General features: G+C 40.1%; 2 protein-coding genes across 5 annotated transcripts in view; one reads left to right on the top strand and one right to left on the bottom strand.

The window, feature by feature from the left end:
• Positions 1-1,053: 1,053 nt before the first annotated feature.
• Positions 1,054-4,442, bottom strand: LOC120440372. Its single transcript, XM_039612727.1, has 2 exons — positions 4,404-4,442; positions 1,054-4,032 (listed from the first exon to the last, which is right to left on the bottom strand). Exons 1-2 carry the CDS (start codon positions 4,430-4,432, stop codon positions 2,577-2,579), a joined length of 1,485 nt encoding a protein of 494 aa, XP_039468661.1. The 5' UTR covers positions 4,433-4,442; the 3' UTR covers positions 1,054-2,576.
• Positions 4,443-15,984: 11,542 nt separating this feature from the next.
• The window catches only part of LOC116315073 (ATR interacting protein), a 30,542-nt gene continuing 25,292 nt past the window's right edge, over positions 15,985-21,234 (top strand). For 3 of the 4 annotated variants that reach the window (XR_005613095.1, XR_005613093.1, XM_031733235.2), the window contains exons 1-6: positions 15,985-16,277; positions 16,665-17,005; positions 19,421-19,503; positions 19,913-20,083; positions 20,172-20,284; positions 20,985-21,121. Coding sequence is in view for 1 of the 4 variants with exons in the window: in XM_031733235.2 (XP_031589095.1) it covers positions 16,666-17,005; positions 19,421-19,503; positions 19,913-20,083; positions 20,172-20,284; positions 20,985-21,121 (844 nt within the window). In the remaining 3 variants the exon portion in view is untranslated. Of the gene's footprint in view, positions 16,305-16,664; positions 17,006-19,420; positions 19,504-19,912; positions 20,084-20,171; positions 20,285-20,984; positions 21,122-21,234 lie in introns of all 4 variants that reach the window. The other variant, XR_005613094.1, reaches the window with a different exon arrangement.

The raw sequence follows: 21,234 nt of genomic DNA, 5'->3' as shown, positions 1-21,234 counted from the left end.
AATTCTGGGGATTGCAATGATTTCTGTGAACTGTACTTCTTCCAGAGGGAAAGATTGTACAGCATAGATCATTAATGGCATTAAAAAGCAAGAATTGGGTGCACAAGTTTAAATTAAACTTCTGACCTTTAAATTCGTTTGCCCCCAATCTAAACGCTAATTAAGATCTGTGAACTTTGGTTAAAAGCAGGGTCCGTGCCAGGACACCAACCAATGTTAATGAACCAATTCTTTCAAGGAGAGTGGTTAAATAATCAGACACAATTTTGCCTGAAGCTTGTTGATGGCTACCAAAAGGGTCTGGTGGAGATGTAACTTGCTAAGGGACATTTAACCAAACATTAGTGTGGGAGCATGTACACTTCTGACTAAGTATGTTTATTTTTGATCCTGTGTGGATTTGAGAAACCCTAAATAAATTCAAACTTGTGCACCCAGTTCTTGTTTCTAGAGGTCAATAAAGATATGTGCTTTACAATCATGCCAGTCTGGAAAAAATAGCAGTTCAAGGCAATCATTACAAGCCCAAAATTGCTATAACATTTATGATGAGTGTAAGCAACCTTCTGACTGTAACCGCATCCAGCAGCAGTCTGCAAACCTAATCTAAAGCTTTCTTGCGATGTAATTTTTTTCTTGAAAATTCTCTCACCAAAGTCAACGCATGACTGTAGATTTCAGTAAACATGCATAAACATTTAGTGCACAGATATATTTGTAAACATCCAGCCAACAGTAAAGACACCAAGAACAGAGACCCATGAGCCAGGAAGGGCCAGAAATCTGATGCTGCATTCACATCACGTCAGTAAGAAAGGAATAAAATGTTGTTATAATATCTTTGCAATATGAATGTGCCACTCAGCAGTAGTGGTGTATTTTAGCTAAACACTAGCTACAGGACACGGCTTTTCCAACTAGTAATGTCCATTGCCATCATTTGGTCTCATCACGCAACTGACCTATAGTTAAACAATCAAAAATGAAATACAAGGTTTGGCTTACCAGAAGGTAACAAATATGTAGGAACGTGCAGCTCCTTCTTGGCCCCTTTTTAATTATCTGAATCAATTGTATCCATCTTATTCAATTACATTAAGATATAACTGCCAGTGGCAATGGCTTTTATTTTTATTTTATGGCTTTCCATTAGTTTTATCGTTTTTTTATATTGGCACTTTATTGGTTCTCTTTTCACCAAGTGGGACAAATTTTCCAATCAGCTGCATGTAATTCATGGCATTAAAAATGTGACGTGAATGTAGCATAAAACTGACTCCCAAAGACTATTACAACTGATTTCACAGACTAAAGCTGTGGTCACCTGTGAAAAACCTCCATGGCAAACTCTTTACCCCCTTGATCAGCATGTTTTTACTCATGTTGCCCAAGCCAGTCAATCAGGTCACACTATTTAGCATTTCAGTTAGGAAAGCTCCCACTGACCTTTGAATTGTAAACAGTTTCTGTTAAAAAGCAAAAAAGAAACATTTAGGATTTGGCATTAAATCTCAGTTGTCATTGTCTGAATTGCTACAGTTGATGGTTTCTGTAGTGCTGATAAAAAAGCATGTAATTCATCATTAATGCGCAGCCAGGTGCATCATAGAACAGTATTGCTCCCCGAACGTCTTGGTCTGAGGATCTAAGTGAAAACCTAAATGTCTGTAAATCTATCAGAGCTTCTGTGAAATAAATGGAGCATAAGATGGAGCATGAAAGACATGATGCAAACAAACACACTCATCTGACCTTGTTGGATTGTGTGTTATAACAAGTGTCATGCACTGACACAGACGTTTTGTCCAGAGTGCTATACAGTGGTCAAACACCCACACATAAAGCTATCAGTTGAGGTGATGTACAGCAATGACAGTGAGGTTCCCTCCCATTCACACATTCATTAAAGGAACAATTCAACTTTCTGTCAGTCTTCTTGTTCTCTGTCTTCCCCAGAGACTTGAGAAAATGAGTATTAGGTTCATCCTTGTGCTTCAACTACAGAGATGATGAGGACCTTGTTCATACACATTACTGCTGCAACAAAGGTATGAACAGCAGAGTGTGGTAAACATTGCATACTCCACTGTATGTGCACAGGGGACAAATGCCAGTCATATGGACCCATATGTTACTATGAAAATTCACAGCTCATAATTTGGGTTTGGTTTGACATGAAATTTATGGTCATCCATTTATCAATCATAAATTAACTCAAATCTCAAAATCCTGGACTGATCAAGAACCAGCTGAACTGGGTGGGACATAAAAGGATTATTTAGATGTAAATACCTCATGTTGCCCTGGATTATTTTTAAAAAAACACATGAATGGCTTTGCAATCTTTAACCTGGCTTAACGCAAGGACTGGAAGCAAACTGCAGCTAGTCTGTGCTTAGCAAGGCTAAATATGTCCTGGACCTCTCTGTAAGTGACACATGTAGTTAAAACTAATATCATCGTCTCATCTGGCCTTGGAGAGACAGCACAAGAACAATTGCTAAAATGTTGTATTGTTAGCTTAATGTCACACACATTCACACACAGAGCTACAGTTAGACACTGTGTCCATGCAGTTAGACAGTGGTGACTGTCAGCAGGGAGCTGGGACACAGCATGACATCCTGGTTGTCCAGCCTGGTCCCATGAGTCAGGAGCTCCTCTACTGTCGTCCAGTCATCCAACAGCTTTCTGTTCCTCATACGACTCAGCTTCCTCTGACTCAGCTCCAGGACCGTGTTGCACCTGCCTTCTGCAAAAGCTCTGACTCCATTGCTGTCCAGAAGACCTCCATCATCAGCGGAGGCTCCTCCTCCTCCTCCTACCACGGGTCCTCCCCTGCTGACGACATCTCGTACAGTTCCTCTACTGGCCTGCAGCTGCTGTAGCTGCTGTTGCTGCCTCTGCTCACGGGCCAAAAGAAATTGTTCCCTCCTCTCTGTTCGACTCCAGTATCGACCCAGCAGCATGTCAGTGCTGGTCTCCTCGTCGGTGCTCATCCCGCTGCGCTCATCCGCTAGCTGAGAGGCTCGATCTCTAAGCAGCTGGCTCCTAGAGACTCGTGTGGTTGTGTTGGGTTTACAGTTTGGGTTAAATCTTGACTGCAGACCCGAACTGTGGTTAGAACTTGAACCTGCATTAATTGGTCCTTTGTTTACATCCTGTCCAGCTGTAGCACAAGCCCCTGTGTGACCTTCCAGAGTGCTGTAGAGGCCTCTGCCACCTCCACTTCCATGAGACTGACGGCTGGCGGGTTTTGGCCATGTGTCATTGACGTCACCGGCCTGAGGAGGCAAGACAAGACTCTGGAGGTGCTGCTGCTCTCTGACTCGGCTCCTCTCAATCTCCTTCTGCCTTTCCCTTTCCATCTCCTCCTGAATCTGTGTCTCCCTCTCCCTTTCAAGCTCTTTCTCTTTTTGAATTTGCCTTTTTTGCTCCAGTTCCCTCTCTATCTCTCTGTTCCTTTCTGCCAACATTGGCTCAGGCATCAAGCTTCTTTCTTGTGAGTGCCACCAGTCATGGTGCGTGAGCTGGCTGTTGGAGTTGTTGTCATAGCAACGCTCAAGGTTGTTGGCACCTCTGATGTGCCCCAGAGTGGTGGCATGTTGTTGGGGTGAGAGGGCCATGCCTCCAGGGTGGGAAGCCATCACACCTGTGACTAGCTCGCCTTCCTCTGGCAGGCCTGGTGGCAAGACGTTATGTGGTGCGACGCCTCCACAGTGGTGCAGGGTTGCAGCGCAGTAGGATGGGGAAGCTGGGTGGCTGGCTCTTCGACGGTACTCTTGTGGAGGTGGCCGATGGTGCAATGTTCTGCTTCTCCTCAGCATCCCAACTGAGCTTGACCCCTGGTGGTGCTGCACTGGCACTAGTGGTCTCCGGTGGCTAGACGGAGTGCTGCAGGTTGAGAGGACTGGGCCTGTCATTCGTGACACTGCAGTGTGTGTATGGGAGGGATTGAAGAGGGCGCCACTGCTGGAGCTGTGACGGTTCAGACAGGGCCGATCAGCTTTGTGGAACTGGACTGATGAAACCCTGGAAATACAAAGACACCAAAAGAAAAGGTTTTAGGTCATCTGTAGTCCTTGTAATCCATGGGTTGTATTTTACAAAGATATGCTTTTTTGGTAAATTAACACAAATGTTTGAGTTTCAAGCAGCGTAGCTCTTTTTATTCTGAAGAAAATAAATTAAAATTGGTTTTATAAAGTTTTAAATCACATGGCAATCAATGGTTGTTTTGTGTGTTGGCTTTCGGTTAGATTGGTATCATTTATGCACAGCTGTGTGCGACTGGTATTATATAAGTGAGTAATATTAAAAATAAGACTGGTTTAACTATGTGCACCTATCTGACAGACCTTAGAGAAACCAGCACCACGATAAAAAATTGATATTCTAATTACCTGACTAGGCCACGTGATGGCAGGTCCATGACAGGCCCAGCACCATCCTCCATCCCAATCTGCAGATGCTGACATTGAGGCTGCATTGTCAGCGCCTCAGGTATGGCCTCCAGCAGCTCACGGTGGCTCTTGGGGCAGCTGTCACGCCGTTCCTGCCTTTCGCATGGTTCACCCTGATGTTGCAGCCTGGCATTGTAGAGACGCATTCGCTTCTCCAGCAGCCTCTGGAAATGCCTGAACTCCCCAGTGCTTACACTGTAGAAGCCTGAGTCGCTGAGCTCTGAGGAAATGAAGGACTCTGAGGAAGGAGAGCCGCCACCTCCGAAACCCCCACACCCTCCTGGGGCGAGGGCCCCATGTGAATGACAGTCCTCCAGACCTCCCTCCTCGGTCTCCAGACCTGAGAGGTCACCCTGGTGAAGGGAGCCATCTGTCCAGCCCAGACCACTGTCCAGCTCATGGTGAAGGGGCAGGAAACCCATTGGCTTCTCTAGCATAAAATCCTCATCATCTGTCTATAAAAACAGGCAGGGTCAGTCCAGTAACATCAAACACTTAAAATGACCACATGTTTTATGTTTTATGTGTGTGAAGAATCTCAGTAAAAAGTGAATCCTGGCTGATTGTGTCTGTAGAGTGAAAAACTGTTAAATACTAAAGGTAAGCATTGAAATCTGGTCAAATTCTCAGTTTATTCACTTGCCTTTTGTTCAGTTGTTTCCTTCTTTTAAAAGTTCCTGAGTTAAGTCAACATCAATGGCTAAAGAGTAAGGGTGCCAGTATTCATTTTAGTTTTTAACCAATCTCATGGAAAGAACAAATTTAATCATGTATGCCTGTAAATAGCATCGCCAGTCTGTCTGACATTGAACCACAAGCTCATATTGGCTAATATGAAAAATGTGGACCTTTTATGTTTCATCAAAAAAATAAAAATTGAAAAAAAAACCTTAATGACTATTAAAAAAACTAGCTAGTCACTGAAAATAAACGCTACTAAAACAAAAAATATTTCTAGATAGTATAAGTTGAACTGAGAATAAATAATAGTGTGTGCATTTATGTTAATGAAGGAACGTGTCAGCCGGTGCAGCTGTGAGGCTCAATCAAGCTCCATGACTGAAATGAGTAAGCTTTATTACTACTTGCACAGAGAGAACTAGCGAGTATAAGCAATTCATTGATTTAACAAACTGGGTTTGCGTACTCGCCAGATATATGTTTAAAACAATAACGTTAACATTTTTATGGAAAAGCAGGTTTTTACATACCTGACTGTGGCAGGCGTTTTGCTCTTCTAAGTTAGTACTACAGCATCCCATCAGGCAGTTCTGTCCCTTTGATCGACGCCCAGCTAGTTCTAGATCCTGAGTAATGTGGGAAGTAAAAAAAGAACATGAGAAAGTGTAATACAATTTGTTACTGATTACAACCATTCTTGGTCAAATCAGAAACTGCTGTGTGAAGGTACCCATATATTGCATGTGAACTTTTACAAATTCATACTCAGTGCAACTCTAGAATCACAGATGAGTGTGTGTGAGCGTTTTTTTTTGTTGTTGTTGTTTTATTTGGATTTTGTTTTGTTTTATTTGGAAACAAAACTGTGATTAGAAATTAGGGGTGTAATTGGTAGAGCATTTAATATTCCTTTCATGAGCTTTGTCAGCCACGTCAGCCAGAACAAATCAAAAAAACCACGTGAGAAGAGCTACTGAGCTGTGTTTTATGAAAATATGAAAATTGCAATTGGCTGTGCTATATAGCCTCATCGACAATCTGGATGCATGTGTGTCTCTTAATATCACCTGGCGACCAATGTCCACTGTGTCCCGTGGGGAACTAGACAGGTAGCTATACCGTCCGCCATCACAGTGATCTTGAGGCAGAGACAGATGGTTGTAATAATGTCTGAAAGAGATGACAAGGACACAGAATTCAGACATTTTTAAGGCAAAAATCTTGGAATTATACAGGTCCGAAGACACTAACGTTCTTCAAGACAAACATGGATAACGTTTCATTTGTACTAGTGGGTATTCCCTTGGAAGAAGTAAGTAACGTTCCTTAACTTTCAGGCTGCATAAACATCATTATACATTTGTGTCTGTTTCATTGTATAGTCTGTTAAGTTGAACTTTGTCACAATTACTTTAATTTTTATGTTATTTATTTTTATTTCACACGTTTAAAAAACTAACAACAGACTCTGACAATCAACAGTTCACAGATAAACTAAAGATGTGAGCAAAAACTACCGACTGTATGAGAGACGGGTGTAGTCACCACGATGAGATCAACTAGTTGTGAAGTCTATTGTGACACCTCATCCCGAGTGTGTTTACATCACCATTTTGGTGTTTTGGAACCACATGTGACGGCATCTCAGGAACACTGCACGTTCATTTGATAGCAGCTTTGAAAATCCTTTGACTGTACTGTTGTCGATTAACAGCCAAAGACACAACAGCTAAGTAGTCATTCATGTTATACTTGATTCTGATAGGCTTCTAGTTGAAGCCTGCCACCTGGGGCGCATGCATAATCATTGTAATCATTACATTGCACTCAACATGTGATGATGAAATATATCTCACACACGCATATACAAACACACACGCATATTTGTATACATTGCAATGTAATCCCATTACATTTTTCAGTAATGCAGTAATTTAACACACATAGTTACTTGCATTACAAAGGTTCCTCAGTTATCTGCAAGCCGACAGACATCAAACAAACACACTTAGCTCATTTCAGTTTCTGTGCAGGAGGAGTGAAATACACAGTTTCAGATACACTTTCATTTTATTGCACAAAAGGACAAGAATTTGATGGTAAAGTGCAAACTGCTTTCAGTACAGAAACAGCTACATTATACTGCTGTGTTATTTGCATGCTAGTACAAAGCTAGCCAAGAATCCAGAGTGATAAACTGAGTGTATGCTGACCCCAACCCAGCAGCCAGAGCCTGACCTTCAACAGGTAAATGATGGGAAGTCATGTTTACAGCCTCAGTTTCTACCTGTTCATGTTTTTACAATAGAATCACTGTGACGATCACTTTTAAGTCTCTTTGGGCTGGTTTTAAACTTTGCTTTGTGTTTATGTTTAAATACTCAAGAAATATCTCATGTGTATCCTCTTTAGGATAGGAGTTTGTGTTGGTATGTGAAGCTGTAGCCTCAGGTTTATATTGTTAATGGATAATTATGAGACAGTGTATTTTAGATCATTTTACAGAGTAATGAGAAAGTAATGAAATGAGTAGTGAAACAAATTACTTTCTCTAGCATAATTAAGTAATGTACTGCATTACTTTTAAGAAAAGTCATTTTCTGTGGTCTTTAAAAATGGAATGATTGAATATTTACTGCTTTCACTTAAAAAAAAACAAAACAAGAAGCATCCTCTTACTAAAACTGTTTTTACATTTTTACAAATATCAGTAAAGTAGCATTTAGTTTTCTTGTTCAATTAAACAGTTTCCAATCGTTACTGCACTGGGATGCAGCAAACACTATAATTTATTTATGATATTGGCTCCTTTTAACTTTTCAGGGCATACAAGGATGTTTGCACAGTATAATGATATTGTTATTTAGTTGTTTAGTACAGTGTGGTCATAAGAAATCTGATGTAACTGCATACTGGCATTTCTTAAAATCACTGTCAGACAAACTGGTTTTACAGCTCTTAACATTTCATAACAAATCATATGTTTTATTACCTGTGTTGGTAAGAGGGACTAGAAGTGTTAAGGCCCGCCCCCATCAGAGGGAGTGGCAGATTGAGGTGCTTCAGGTCAAGGGGAAGGGGCTCCCAGGATCCCCTGTCTGCCTCGGTGCCACGCCTCCTCTGGCCCTTGATCTGCATGGTGATTGGACGCTGATTGGCTGCCAGGATTCGCAGAGCATCCCTTTGGCTCAGGTGTGCTAGACTCCGCCCATTCATCTGAGGCAAACAGACAGAAGGAGCATGATGTTAGCAAAGTTGCCTGCTGTTGAATTTATGTGACACAAAGCTCATTGAAGGACACATTAATCGCCACTAATGGACACATTAACGTTAGCTCAATACTCACCCTAATAATCCTGCCTTCATTAACTAATATAACCTTTTGTATATGCTTAAGACTTAACAGAGTAAGTGTCTCATTTTATCACGTCAAACTGTCTGATTGTAAATGTGAAATCTTGTGATAAGAAAGGGTCTCCATCTCAATTATATATTTTCTAAACCTTAAAGCTCACAGGTGGGCTTGAGCCTATTCCAGGTGACACTTTGAGAGTGGAGGAATACACCCTGGGTCATCAGAAGGCTGACTCGGGAAAAGAAAAACAACCATTTCCACTCACATTCACAGGGACAACATGCAAACTGCACAGTGAAGTACTGCCATCCAACAGGTTAGAACAAAGCACTCCAAAAGAACTATAGTGCTCAGCTACAGGTCAAAAATAATAACCAGAGTACTGGCTGGTCTTGATTATAAATACCAGTCTCGAGGGGGAAAAAAGTGCCTACAGCTTGAAGGATAACTAGCATTACTCTTAGCTAGGGGTTTGTCAAAATAAAATATTTGTGTAATTCGTGCGTCATCTTTTTGGATTGGTTCTGACTCCTAGATTTTCTCCAGCAACAGAATTTTTTTAGTCCCTATGGCAGTGAGGTAGAACAAAACAGAACTCCACACTGCAGACAGTTGGTACTGTTAGTATGTGTCTTAATATGGACTTATTTTTTCTGATTAAATATAATACATGTAACAGCTGCTACATAGAACAGTAGCTATGGTTAATCCTTCACAGCCTGTGAAAACGGCAGGCCTTATGTGGCTCTGGAAGAACTTTGTCAAGTCTGAAAAATAGACCCTTTTTATTGCAGATACGTGGCCTTAAGCTTAGAAACCACTAATGTGTAAATTGGACACCTGAGTTACAAACTGAGTGGGTGGTGTGGACTAAAGATGTGGCTTCTTGCCCTAATGACATAATAGAATTAATTGAATAATGAGGTTCTACAAACAAACATAATCTGGTAATGTGTTGTGGGAAAACTGCATTCATCAACACACAATCAAACTTATGCTTGCCCGCTGCCATTTTAATGCCACTTCATGTAGTTTTTTTTTTTTTTTTTTTTTTTTTTTTTTTTTTTTGCAGTGTGAACACACTACAGACCACAAACTGACTCAATTTTTCAATATTACGCAACTAGGTCAGAAGACCCTCCGCCTGCAGAAAGAGGGTCGTTTTTTTCCGGTATACAACACCCAAACAGCTGAATTATGGCAGTTTAAATGAAATATGAAAAATATGGACATGGTGTCCATGGTTGCTTTAAAGGGTTAATACCTTCAAGCAGCATCCTGCTTCATGCACACACACAAACACACACGTACACTCTCACACACATGCAGCTCAGTGGCTATCGAATTAGACGCATGAACAGTATTGTTAACTCCAGCACATCACAACCATGAGTCACCCTCCTCTACATTCAACTACACACTCACACACACACGCAAACAGGCACACGCACACACACCATGAGCTGAGAAGCACAAAATGGCACCTGTGTGTGTGTGTAGCCAGAGGACGGCAGTAGTCTTCAGGAGATGATGAAGATGAACCACATTCTTATACACACAACATTAAAAATTCGACATGCGTACAAAAAGTATTTAGATTTAATGCTGAAGAATTAGGTTTATCATCCGTTTATAAACATGCGCACTCACACAAAAATGTAGTCTTGCAGAAATTATGATGCCTTTTTGCATCTGCATATACAGACGCACAGACATGAACACGTACGCACGCACTCAAACCTGGATGTGAATGAGGCTTAATTCCGTCTATTTTAACGAGACATCATAAAACACTGTTACAGCATTATCTGTAACAGTGAGGCAGGTATTTGGCGGCTCACCGTTTGGTCGCCCATCCATGGTCCAGAAAGCCAGCAGCCCATCGTCACGGTGACAGAGGACAGCTGCCTTGACTCCTATGAAAATCAACGACACTGCTGCTTCCTTCAGCAGATCGTCTCCTCCTCCTCCTCACGCTTTCTGTCTCTCCTCAGTGTGCCTTTCACTCTTGGTCTCTCGGCATCTGTCCCCTCTCCACTGTCCTCTTTTCTCTTCTGTGTATCCCTCTATCTATTTCTTCAGCATTTCTATCCTTGCCCCTCCCCTTCCTTTACGGCTCCTGATTTTGGCATCCTGCACACACACAGACACGCTTGCATGCAACGCTGCAAACAAAAATATGCGCAGGCTGACACAGTACATTTAGAGATGGAGAGGGAAACACGCAGTCACACTATGAGGATGGTGTCTGATTGGTGGTCTTTAAAGGATCATCAGCCAATTGGAGGCAGCATTTTCCCTGTGGACGTCTTCCTCTGTGACTGAAACTCCTCAGCAAAGCCTCATGCAGAAGGCAGCCTCTACTGCAGCAATATACCCACAGTGGCAGAGGAGACACACCATCCAGACATCCATCTTCTTGCTGTTCATCCAGGATCCCCCAGTTGATGCATGCTGGGAGATGTAGTGAATACAGAGTATACCAAGGTGGTATACGCTGTACAAGAGAGTATACTTGATTGCTTATAACAAGGGAGTATAGTTTACAGCACCCTGCGGTACTATAAATTGCATCCTACTCTATAGGACACATTAGCTTTATCCTGTACATTGAGTTTATACATCTTACAATTAAAAAAGCACACCAGAGTCATAGATGGCAAAAAAGTTAGTTAGTGGTAGTTTGTAAATGTCTCAGCTAAAAAGCAATTGAAACTAAATGTAAACTGTTAAAAAATAATAGCAGTTCATAGTATCAATATAAATTAGAATTATAACATTAAAAAGAATCAGCTTTAATAGCAGTTGGTGATGAATTTGAAAAGTTGGCAGAAAAAAAATGTTGAATAAGTTATCTAATAAATGAAAAATGGTTAAATATTGAGGCTGAAATATAGCTGTATGGCTGAAACGTCTAGATTCTGCTTTTTAATGGTAATAAATAAAAAGTTTGCCAAATAGCGCTATTGATTGATTTCATTGTGAAATGAATTAGAAAATGATTCAAAGCAATAAAAAATAGCATCAAATTAATACATTTGGAACAGGACAGCAGGTGTGATGAAGGGGCGCTGGAGCTCATTTGCAGATTTTCATTTTAAAATGAATAAATTATTTATTTTTAATAATCATTTTTAAAAGAGAGGGACCTGAGCACAGTCAGAACCAGTCTGTGAGGCCTGGCATCTATCCTGTACCAAATGTCTGCAATTTTAAGTTATTGTGTAAGCGCAGCTAATAATACAGTGCATTTTCTCTGATTAAAAACACCCATAGTGCTACACTCAGTTGTACTCACGAAAAGCACGACAAGTTGTTGCGTAACAAATTGAAAAAAATAGCGAGAGATTCACACCCAGCGTACAGTCACCACCTCCACACAATAGCCAATCAAGTCGTGAAGTGGGTGTGAGTGTTAATTGTAATTTTTAGGAAGTTACAGAAATGGTCAGACAGAGTGTTGGAAGTGTCTCAAACAGATCCTGATCCAAGTGTATTAACAGAGGAAGATATTTTCTAAAACAAAACTGACAAAAAATTCTAGCCCTTTCTTGTTATGTCCTTTGCCTTAGCCTACTTGTTTTGCATTGCCCTGCTATTATTTACTACAATTTATCTGTTCAATCCAAGCATCATTCTACAAGTGAAAATCAGTGTGTAGGCAGCACATTGGTGTGGTGGTTAGCACTGTTGCCTCACGAAAGGCACTCCTGGGGTCTAATCTGCCCAAGGCCAGTCTGTGTGGAGTTTGCATGTCCCCCCTGCGTCTGTGTGGGTTTTCTGCAGGTACTCAGGCTTCCTTCCACACAAAAGATATATAGTTAGTGTGGTTAAATTAGTTGGTGAGTGTGAATGGTCTCTGTGTGTTAGCCCTGCAACAGGCTGGCAATCTGTCCGGGGTGTATCTTGGCTTTTGCCCTATGGTGGTTTTTCAAATCTTAGTTGATATTTAGTGGTTAGTCAAACAAAATTCCATTGCGGATAAAAATTGTGGTGACTGTTAAATTACGAGCAATGTACGTTGAATGTTACACATGAAACAAACTTTATTCATTCAATTTAATCAATTGTATTTATAAAACACCAAATGACAACAACAGTTGCCTCAAGGCACTCTATATTTTAAGGTAAAGACCCTGTGATAATACAAAGAAAACAGAGAAACAACAGCAATGATATGACCTCATATGAGCAACCACTTTGGTGACAGTGGGAAGGAAAAACTCCCTTTTAACAGGAAGACACCTCCAGCAGAACCAGGCTCAGAGAGGGGCGGCCATCTGCCATGCGTGGTTCCAGTGCAGCATTGGAATACCCCAGTAGCATAGACCTATTGCAGAGTAAATAACTATAGGCTTTATGCTTTATATGGAAAAACGAAAGTTTTAAGCCTAATCTTAAAAGTAGCGAGGGTGTCTGTCTCCTGAATCCAAACTGGAAGCTGGTTCCACAGAAGAGGGGCCTAAAAGCTGAAGGCTCTGCCTCCCATTCCACTTTTGAATACTCTAGGAACCATAAGTAAGCCTGAAATCTGAGAGCAAAGTGCTCTGATGCGGTACCATAAGGTCATTAAGATAAGATGGGGCCTGATTATTCAAGACCTTATACGGGATTTTGAATTTGATCCTGGATTTCACAGGGAGGCATTGAAAAGAAGTCAATATAGGAGAAATATGCTCTTTATTTTTAGTCCCTGTCAGTACTCTTGCTGCAATGTTTTAGATTCTGAAGGTTGAAGGCCTGTGGTACATGGCCAATTATTAGATATAGGTTGATCATAATTAACATTGAAGCAATAACTAGTGGCAGGACTTCTTTGTTTGTGTACTTGTGCACTTCTCTTACTTGTAAAGATCATTGAACAAAATATTCAACAGATCTATAACCATGTGGATTTACAGACCACAGACAGAATTTACATCCACAAATTGAATATATCTGAAAATGCTTTTTCTAAAAAAATGTGGTGAGTTGACTTTAAAAAAAATATAAAACAAGAGTACAGTGCACTGTTGCTTTGCTTTTAGGCATGCATCTTTGCTTAAACATGAACTGTAAATATTAGTATACCATCCAAAATATTCAGGAATTAATTTATTATGGTGCCATTACTGTATGACCATACTGGAACAAGCTATCTCTGCATTGCAGCACAGAAACAGTCCGGTGCTTTTTTTGTGTCTTCTAACTGGATCATTAGGTGGTAAGGTTGCTGACTTCTAAAAAAGTCAGCAACCTTACCACCTAATGATCCATGCACCTCAGACCTCTGTCTTTCAGCTTAATATGATCTCGGCAGCCATTAGAAAACCCTTTTCAGTTCTTGTTTTAACACAAATTATTAAAACATGGTTACACAGTGACAACTGAGAAACTGATTTTCTCTATGTTTACTGGATTTTGTGTAATAGTGCATTTCACACATCAACCCCTTTAACCTGACAGCAACTTAACATGTCAGTCTTTGGTCACTTTTACTGAAATCACAGCAGCAGCTTTATTACAGTAAATGTACACACCTTAAAAATCTTAATTAAAATAAATATCAGAATAATGTGTTGCTGATATGTTGTTCTCCCTTCTACAGAGTATTAGTTTATTATCTCAGGCTTCATCTGTGATGTACAATGAAAATAAAATAATTTTAACAAACTGTGAAACTGGTGAGAAACACCCTAAAGGAACTAGTCATGCAGTTGCATACAGACAAATGAATATCTAGCAAAGCACAATGTATGCAGAAAGTGACAAGAAGGAATAAAGCAGAACCCAAATTGACTGTCATGTCACTCACAGTGTGTGCTATAATAAAGTTAAATGATGCAGCTGAATCTGTGAGAAGTCAACAGAGTGTCCCTCACACTCACGAGGATCCTCATCAATTATGTCTTAAGTGGCAAAGTTGTAAAATCCATTAGTGATGCAGAATGAGTGAGAACGAAAACATGCACTGTTGGTCTCTCCTTCTATGTTCTCTACCTTCCCTTTCATCAAAGTGTCCAATTTTACATGCACCTTCAGCTCTTTCTTTAAATGTCACCCACGTCTGAATGTCACAAAGCAAACAGTGAATCGCACGTGTGCAGTGCAGAACAGAAAACCTGACAGGCATGACAGTGAATAAGGTGGGTTTACCTTACTTAATGCTTAATTAAATGTATTGCATTGTCTCACTCTTGGAAGATGGAACTCGTACCTTAGGTGTGGTGTGTGCATTACAAAGAACGTACACACACACCACCATAATGTGAGCAGAACAAACACCTGGATTTTGAGAGGATGTTGTAAAAGAGGAAAGAAAACACACAGGGTTACTCTTCTGCTCTGCAGTCACATGTACATGTACTGTATGTGGGCTTCATTTCATCTGATTCACTCTCAGCTTTGACTGTTTGGTTGTTATGGTAACCAGCTTCCCTGCCAAATATATGTGTTTGTGTGTGAAAGAGTGTATTTATGTTGCTTTCTTAATTTACTCAATTGTCTTTTTAAAACGTGAAAAGATTAATCTGTGCAGATGAGACCTGCAGTGGTGCTGAATGCTGGTGTTACTGGCATCACTGTGCTAGTGCAGATGTTGGTGATGATTGCGTGTGTGCGCGCGCGCGCGTGTGTGCGTGTCATGGTGCTGCTGCTCATGAGGATGAAGGGTGCATCTGGATGCCTGTCGTTGAGCTCTGCCATTTCTGTACTGAAGTACGGAGGCGGAAAAAGAAAGAGAGGCAGCGGTAGAGTGAGCATGTGTCAGAGTTAGACATACACGCACACACAGTAGAGCCTCAGCTGCGACACGCAGACCTGTCTGTGTCTAAAAATGGAAAGCACACTTGCTGTTGCTGAGAAGCCACAAGAAGCTTCTATATGAAGAGAGCGTACATGTAGGGATTCATAGGATGTGGATACAAAACTGGCAGGTGATGTCAGATTATACACGCCAACGTGGTGGGTGTTACAAGGGCACCGTTTAATGAATCAAATTTCATTTTTCTTACTACACCCATGTTAATTTCCACTGGGGATGAAGAATATTGGTTTAATGTTATGTAGGGAAGGGTGAATAAGGCAGTGATATTGGACACAGGATAACGGATTTTTTTTAATCACTATGTGGTTGCCATGCAACCACCAGACACCTCAAGAAGGTACTACACGTGAGAAATAGCCCAAATAGTCTCTGCCCCCGCCCCAATTCAGACGCGCGCGCGCACACACACACACACACACACACACACGTGGGCGAAGAAAAAACATTCTGGGCTATATAATAAGGTATTTCCCTTACTTCCAACCAGTGTTCTAAGGAAAGCTTCTGTCATGAGTTCACCCTTAACAAGAACACTATTATGCGTAGCTACTCCTTTAAGGATACCAATTTGCGCGTTTAGTATAGTTTGTCTCAAACGGGTACCTGTAAAAGACCCAGTTTAGGAACTCGGTGTCAATGATTGGCCGAACAGCGAAAGCAGTGCTATGATTGGTCACGTTATCAGGCACACCGGAGCGGGATGAACGACACACTTCTGTTTTGTCAACTTTAGTTTCGTGTTATTTATGTGCTGTTGTACCATATTATACAGCATTTCACAGTTTAATTCATGGGTGCCGTGTAAAGGAGTTCTATTTAAGACACTCTCTATGTCTTTTTAATCAATAAATTCAAATATTGTTTTGACTGAATGAGGTTTTGTAGCTTAGCAGGCTAACTTCCCATTGGAAATCACGGCTAGTTTTCGCTAGCTTAGCTGACAGCAGCGACAGCCAGAGAACCCAGAGGCAAGGTAACACAGTAAAGTCAGAAGAAACGTGTACGTGTTCATGCATGTTAAGCTAGGTTTGTTAAAAAAAAAAAGAAACATGCGTTTTTTTGCTTCAGTCACATTAGCCTGAGTTGAGTTAGATTTGAGGGTTTTTTTCAATTCCTGAACGTGACTTTGCTTAATAAGTTATTAGCTGATGTTGTACCTAACACAAGTTATTTCAGGGGTAGTCTTGAAGCGCTTTCAATGAATCAGCTTTTATTGTAAAGTACGGCTTTGATTAAAATAGTTATCTTGAGTTATACTAGTTATTCCTAAGTGACCCACACAGTCGCCTAGTCTTAGTGTTTGTGAATATGCATACATGAGAATTACTCACAATGCTAATGATATGTTCCCCCCATGCAGCATGAACTGTCCCCCAACAAAGCGCCTCCGTGGCCTGAACAAGGATGTAGTGACAGCAGTGGCTTTTGATGACCCTTTTGGAGATGATGAAGAATTCACCCAGGAAGTCTTAGATGAAATCGATGATATCGCCTCGCAAGCCATCACGTCGGCCTCGGAAGGGGTAGAGCCAGGGACAGGATCCAAACCGAATGAGCCAGCCCGCGGGTCATCCTGGCCATCCTCCTTCGGGCAGAACAAACCTGTGAACAAAACCACATCTAATCATAGCAGAGAAAATGCATTTTCCTTAAACAGTAGCAACAGAGAGAATGCGGGGATACCAAGTAGAGAACCATTGGGTGAGTATTTATTTTGTATTTTTTTAATCTACACTATTATTAACAATATTTATGTAAAAATATGCCCTTAATTAAACATCAGAACCTTATGTGTGTAAATTAAAGAAAGACGGGTGGAAAGGTGAAGGTGGATGATTTTGAATAACTCGTGTCATTCATTCAAAGCAATGAACAGTGCACAAGAGAGGTGAAGTAGAGAGTGCAGGAAGGGTGGAGTGAGCGGACATGAGTTTCAGATGTGATTTGTAACAGAAGGATCAGAACGGGAGTGAAATAGAAGGTTTACAAGAGTTTGGAAACGGGTTTGGAAACGATGCCACTGATAAATAGACAGGAGATGCTAGAGGTGTCAAAGTGGAAGATGTTGAGGTTTTCATTGGGAGTGACAAAAATAGACAAGGTTGGAAATGAGTAAATCAGAGGTGCAACTCAGGTGGAGTTGTTTGGAGGCAAAGTTAGAGAGGCAAGGTTAACAAGGTTTGGATGTGTGCAGAGGAGGAAGTGTGGATATATTGGACAAAGGATGTTGAAGATGGGTCTTCCAGGCAGGGGAAATGAGAGAGACCACAGAGAAGTTTTGTGGATATAGTGAAGGACGGGCAGAGGGCTGGTGTGAAAGAGGAGGATGCTAAGGATGGTTTGAGATGGAAGCAGATAATCTGTTAGAGTAAACTCTAAAGGAAGCAGCCAAGAGGAGAAGAAGAAGAATTAAACATTTAAATATGCTGTGGAATGTTAATTCCACCGGCAATTACATTCCAGTATGCTTAATTCCTTTTCATTCGTCTTTCTAGTCTACCATTGATTTAAATTGATTTAAATGAAAATTGCAAGCAAGAAAAACTATTTATGTAGCACTTTAAAAAAATATATTTTGCACTTTCATTGTAGAAGCAAAATGAGCTGCATAAAGAATGAGCTACACAAAGAAAGTCCGTATTACAGTTTTGCAGCCACAAAATTATATGGAAAATGTAATTTGATACAATTTTGGTTAGTTCATAGGTGGGCTTGAGCAACTGAATAAATAAAATCTTTACAAATTGCACTCACCAATAGGGCAATAAAAACAGCAATAGATGAAAAAATAATAAGTTAAGCCCTTAAATCAAGTAGAAATAATAAATATGAATCACGGTAGCCTTGTAAATCTGATAAAACTCCCAAAGTAAAAGTAGTGCAATAAGCAAAAAGAAATTGATTAATAAGTAACTGGACTTCTGAAAGGCACTGCTAAACACATACTGATAATGGTGGCACACCATTATTAGGATTTTGTAGGTTATTGCAGTAGCATAAAGGTTATAATGTCTTCAGTAGTAGTAGAGGTGGTAGTAGTAGTAGGAGACACCTGGAAAATAACCCAAGTGGTGGAGCTGATTCATAGTTCATGAAGATGAAGATTGTGCAGGATCTTTAAGAGCAAGCATTCAGATTTTAAAATCTGTTCTAAAATTACTTGGAAACCAGTGTAATAACTGTCCTACATGTGTTAAATGTCACATTTCATTCTTTTATCTAAAACTCAGGGAGCTGCTTTCAGGAGTAGCTGAAGCAAATTCAATTATTTTTTGATATTCATGCAAGCAGCACATTAAAGTACCTTTTCAGTGTTTTCCTTCTATAAAAAAAACCCCTAATCTGTTGTAGTATTTCTTGAAATATCATAAAAACTAATTTCATATACGAGATGGAGAATAAATATATCACTGTCAGTGTTCAGAAAGCATTATGCTTATGTCTACACAGTTCCTGTGAGGGTAGTATTCTTTTTAAAGGCAGTTATTTAACAAGATAAACCACAAGCAATTTTATCTTCCCAGTCCAGAATTGAAAAGGTGTGAATTCCATCTCATCTGTTCCTGTTATTTTTTCTTTATCACGTTAAGAAAAGTGTTTTGGACCTTCATCTGGCTTAGAATCTGCTCCTCTATGTAACCAAAAGCCAGTGGGCATTTGAAACGTGGGCACAGTTTATGGTGTTTTGTCCTTTCAGAGATAGGATTCACAAGTACAGTAGTGTGTAGAGATAGACAAGATGATATAACAATAGATGACAAAATGTGATGTTTGCGAAGGAGTCAGGAAAACCATCAAAAACAGATGAATGGCTAAAAGTTGTAAATAAAACATTTCATATGGAGCTGCTAAGTAATCCAATCAAGAGCTCAAATTGAGTAAAATCATCGATCTTTGCTTGTAAACAGGAAAATAAGAAAACAAAATATCTTCTCATGTGTTTCCTTACATTTTGACAAAGACCTTTGAAAAAATTAGTGTGTAGCTAATCGGTTTGTATTTGAAAAGTCTTTGTAAAGTCCTTTAACATGCAAATGCAAAGATCAGTATCAAAGTGTTAATACAGTCGATTTTTGTACTGGACACATTGATAAAGCTGTTGCTGTTTCTGTTCAGGTAACAGGCAGCAGCAGTTTGGGTCAGACAGAGAGGACTCCTACGGTCTCCTGGAGGCTCAGCATGCAGAGCTGAAGAGGAAGGTGAGGCTCTTTTAAATGGAGACTGTCCAAAAGTACAACATCCAAAAGGTCCAGATTTGTTTTAAGAAAGTGGAGGCTGCAAATTTTCCTTCCTTCTTTTTTTTTCACGTAGCTTTAATATTTTGTGAAAATTATTATAGTATTTTAGCTTTATAATGTCTACACTCCATAACTAACCTGAGACTCTATGCCATTTCTAGTTTCTTTCCATAACATGGAAGTATACAATAAAGCCTTGGTTCAAATTTGGATATCTGTACTAGAACGTTAGATGTATGTATCTATTTTCATCAGTGGCTGAGCAAAGGAATAGATAAGAATTGAAGGTCTTTGTGACCAAATGTCTTACGAAGCAGGATTTCTGCATTTTTTGTTTATTTAGATAAGTGTATTTTGTGTATGTTATTAGCTGAAGGAGGTGGAAGAGGAGATTGTGTTGAAGAGCGGGGAGATCCGGGTCCTGAGGGACTCTCTGAAAGCAGCTCAGCAGGAGAAGGAGGCTCAGAGACAGAATCAGATCCTACTGGACACTCAGAGACAGAAAGAGTATAATGACAGGGAAAAGGAGCTTAACAGGAAGGTGAGGCACTAAAAACACATAAGCATATAGCATATGGTGCTTATGATCCTTTGGAATAATGTGACACTGGCATGTTTTCTGTGGACAGGTTCAGTCTCTGCAGTCTGAACTGCAGTTTAAAGAAGCAGAGATCAATGAGATGAAGACCAAACTGCACACTTCAGACAAAAACAAAACAGCCTCTCCGCTGCCTAGGAACAGGTCAGCCATCCTCAACATTATCAGCAGAGCTGATAATCAAATACTTTGTTACTTAGGGGTTTAGATTTCCTTAACATTTTTAATCTTTTACTGTTTCATTTTTGTAAACGTTTTGCAAAATTCTGTTTATTGCTGTCATCTTTCTGCTTTTACTATTTTACTAGGGAGAGTTTAACATGAATAAATATGCTATATGCAAATAAGCAGAGTTTAGGGTATTTATAAGCACAAACTCCATCCATTCTGTGGTTGATGTATCTCATAATAAATTCAGTATATTTGGATTTGGAGCAGATCTAAACCTTGCTGCACCAGGAAAGTCAGCCTCAACTTCTAACTCATAGGGATTACTTATACATACTCAGACTTCATTATTTACAACTTTGACTATATGGGAAACTGCCATTGTAACAATGTATACTGTGTATGACAGGAAAACTTTAAAATGTGCTGGGTAATAATAGTTTTGAATGTTTTAATGCCACATTTTATCATGTAGAGTCCAGATAACTCGGTCAATACTAATTTTCAGTCAAGTTCTAATACAGCCAACAGAGTTAGAGGTCACAATTATTATTGTTTTAGATGGAAAAGTTTGCTGCGTTGACCCCTCAATTAACATGAATGACTCTAAATGTGGAATTGCCTATTGTTTGCTCATTTCTAACTTGTTTTTTTCACTTTTTCTTTCTCCCCACAGTCCTAAAATCCTGAATCATGGAAGCAGCAGCTCATCCTCTCCGATAGGAAATGGTTTCATCACCAAGGAGATGTTTGGAGCCCAGGTATCATCCAGAACGACACCAGTGAAAACCCATTTAAAGGCACGGAGAGATGGTGGGTTGTATGACAACGCTGATGTCATGAAAAATACAGGGGCAGTAGTAGGAGTAATATATTTAGAAAGACAAAAATTATCTGCTCATGGTTAAACTCTGCCTGTCTATATC

This window comes from Oreochromis aureus, linkage group 5 (genome assembly GCF_013358895.1).
Source record: "Oreochromis aureus strain Israel breed Guangdong linkage group 5, ZZ_aureus, whole genome shotgun sequence".
Lineage (NCBI taxonomy): Eukaryota > Metazoa > Chordata > Actinopteri > Cichliformes > Cichlidae > Oreochromis > Oreochromis aureus.
Note: the sequence above shows the minus strand (reverse complement) of the source record. Positions and strands in the feature narration are given on the sequence as shown.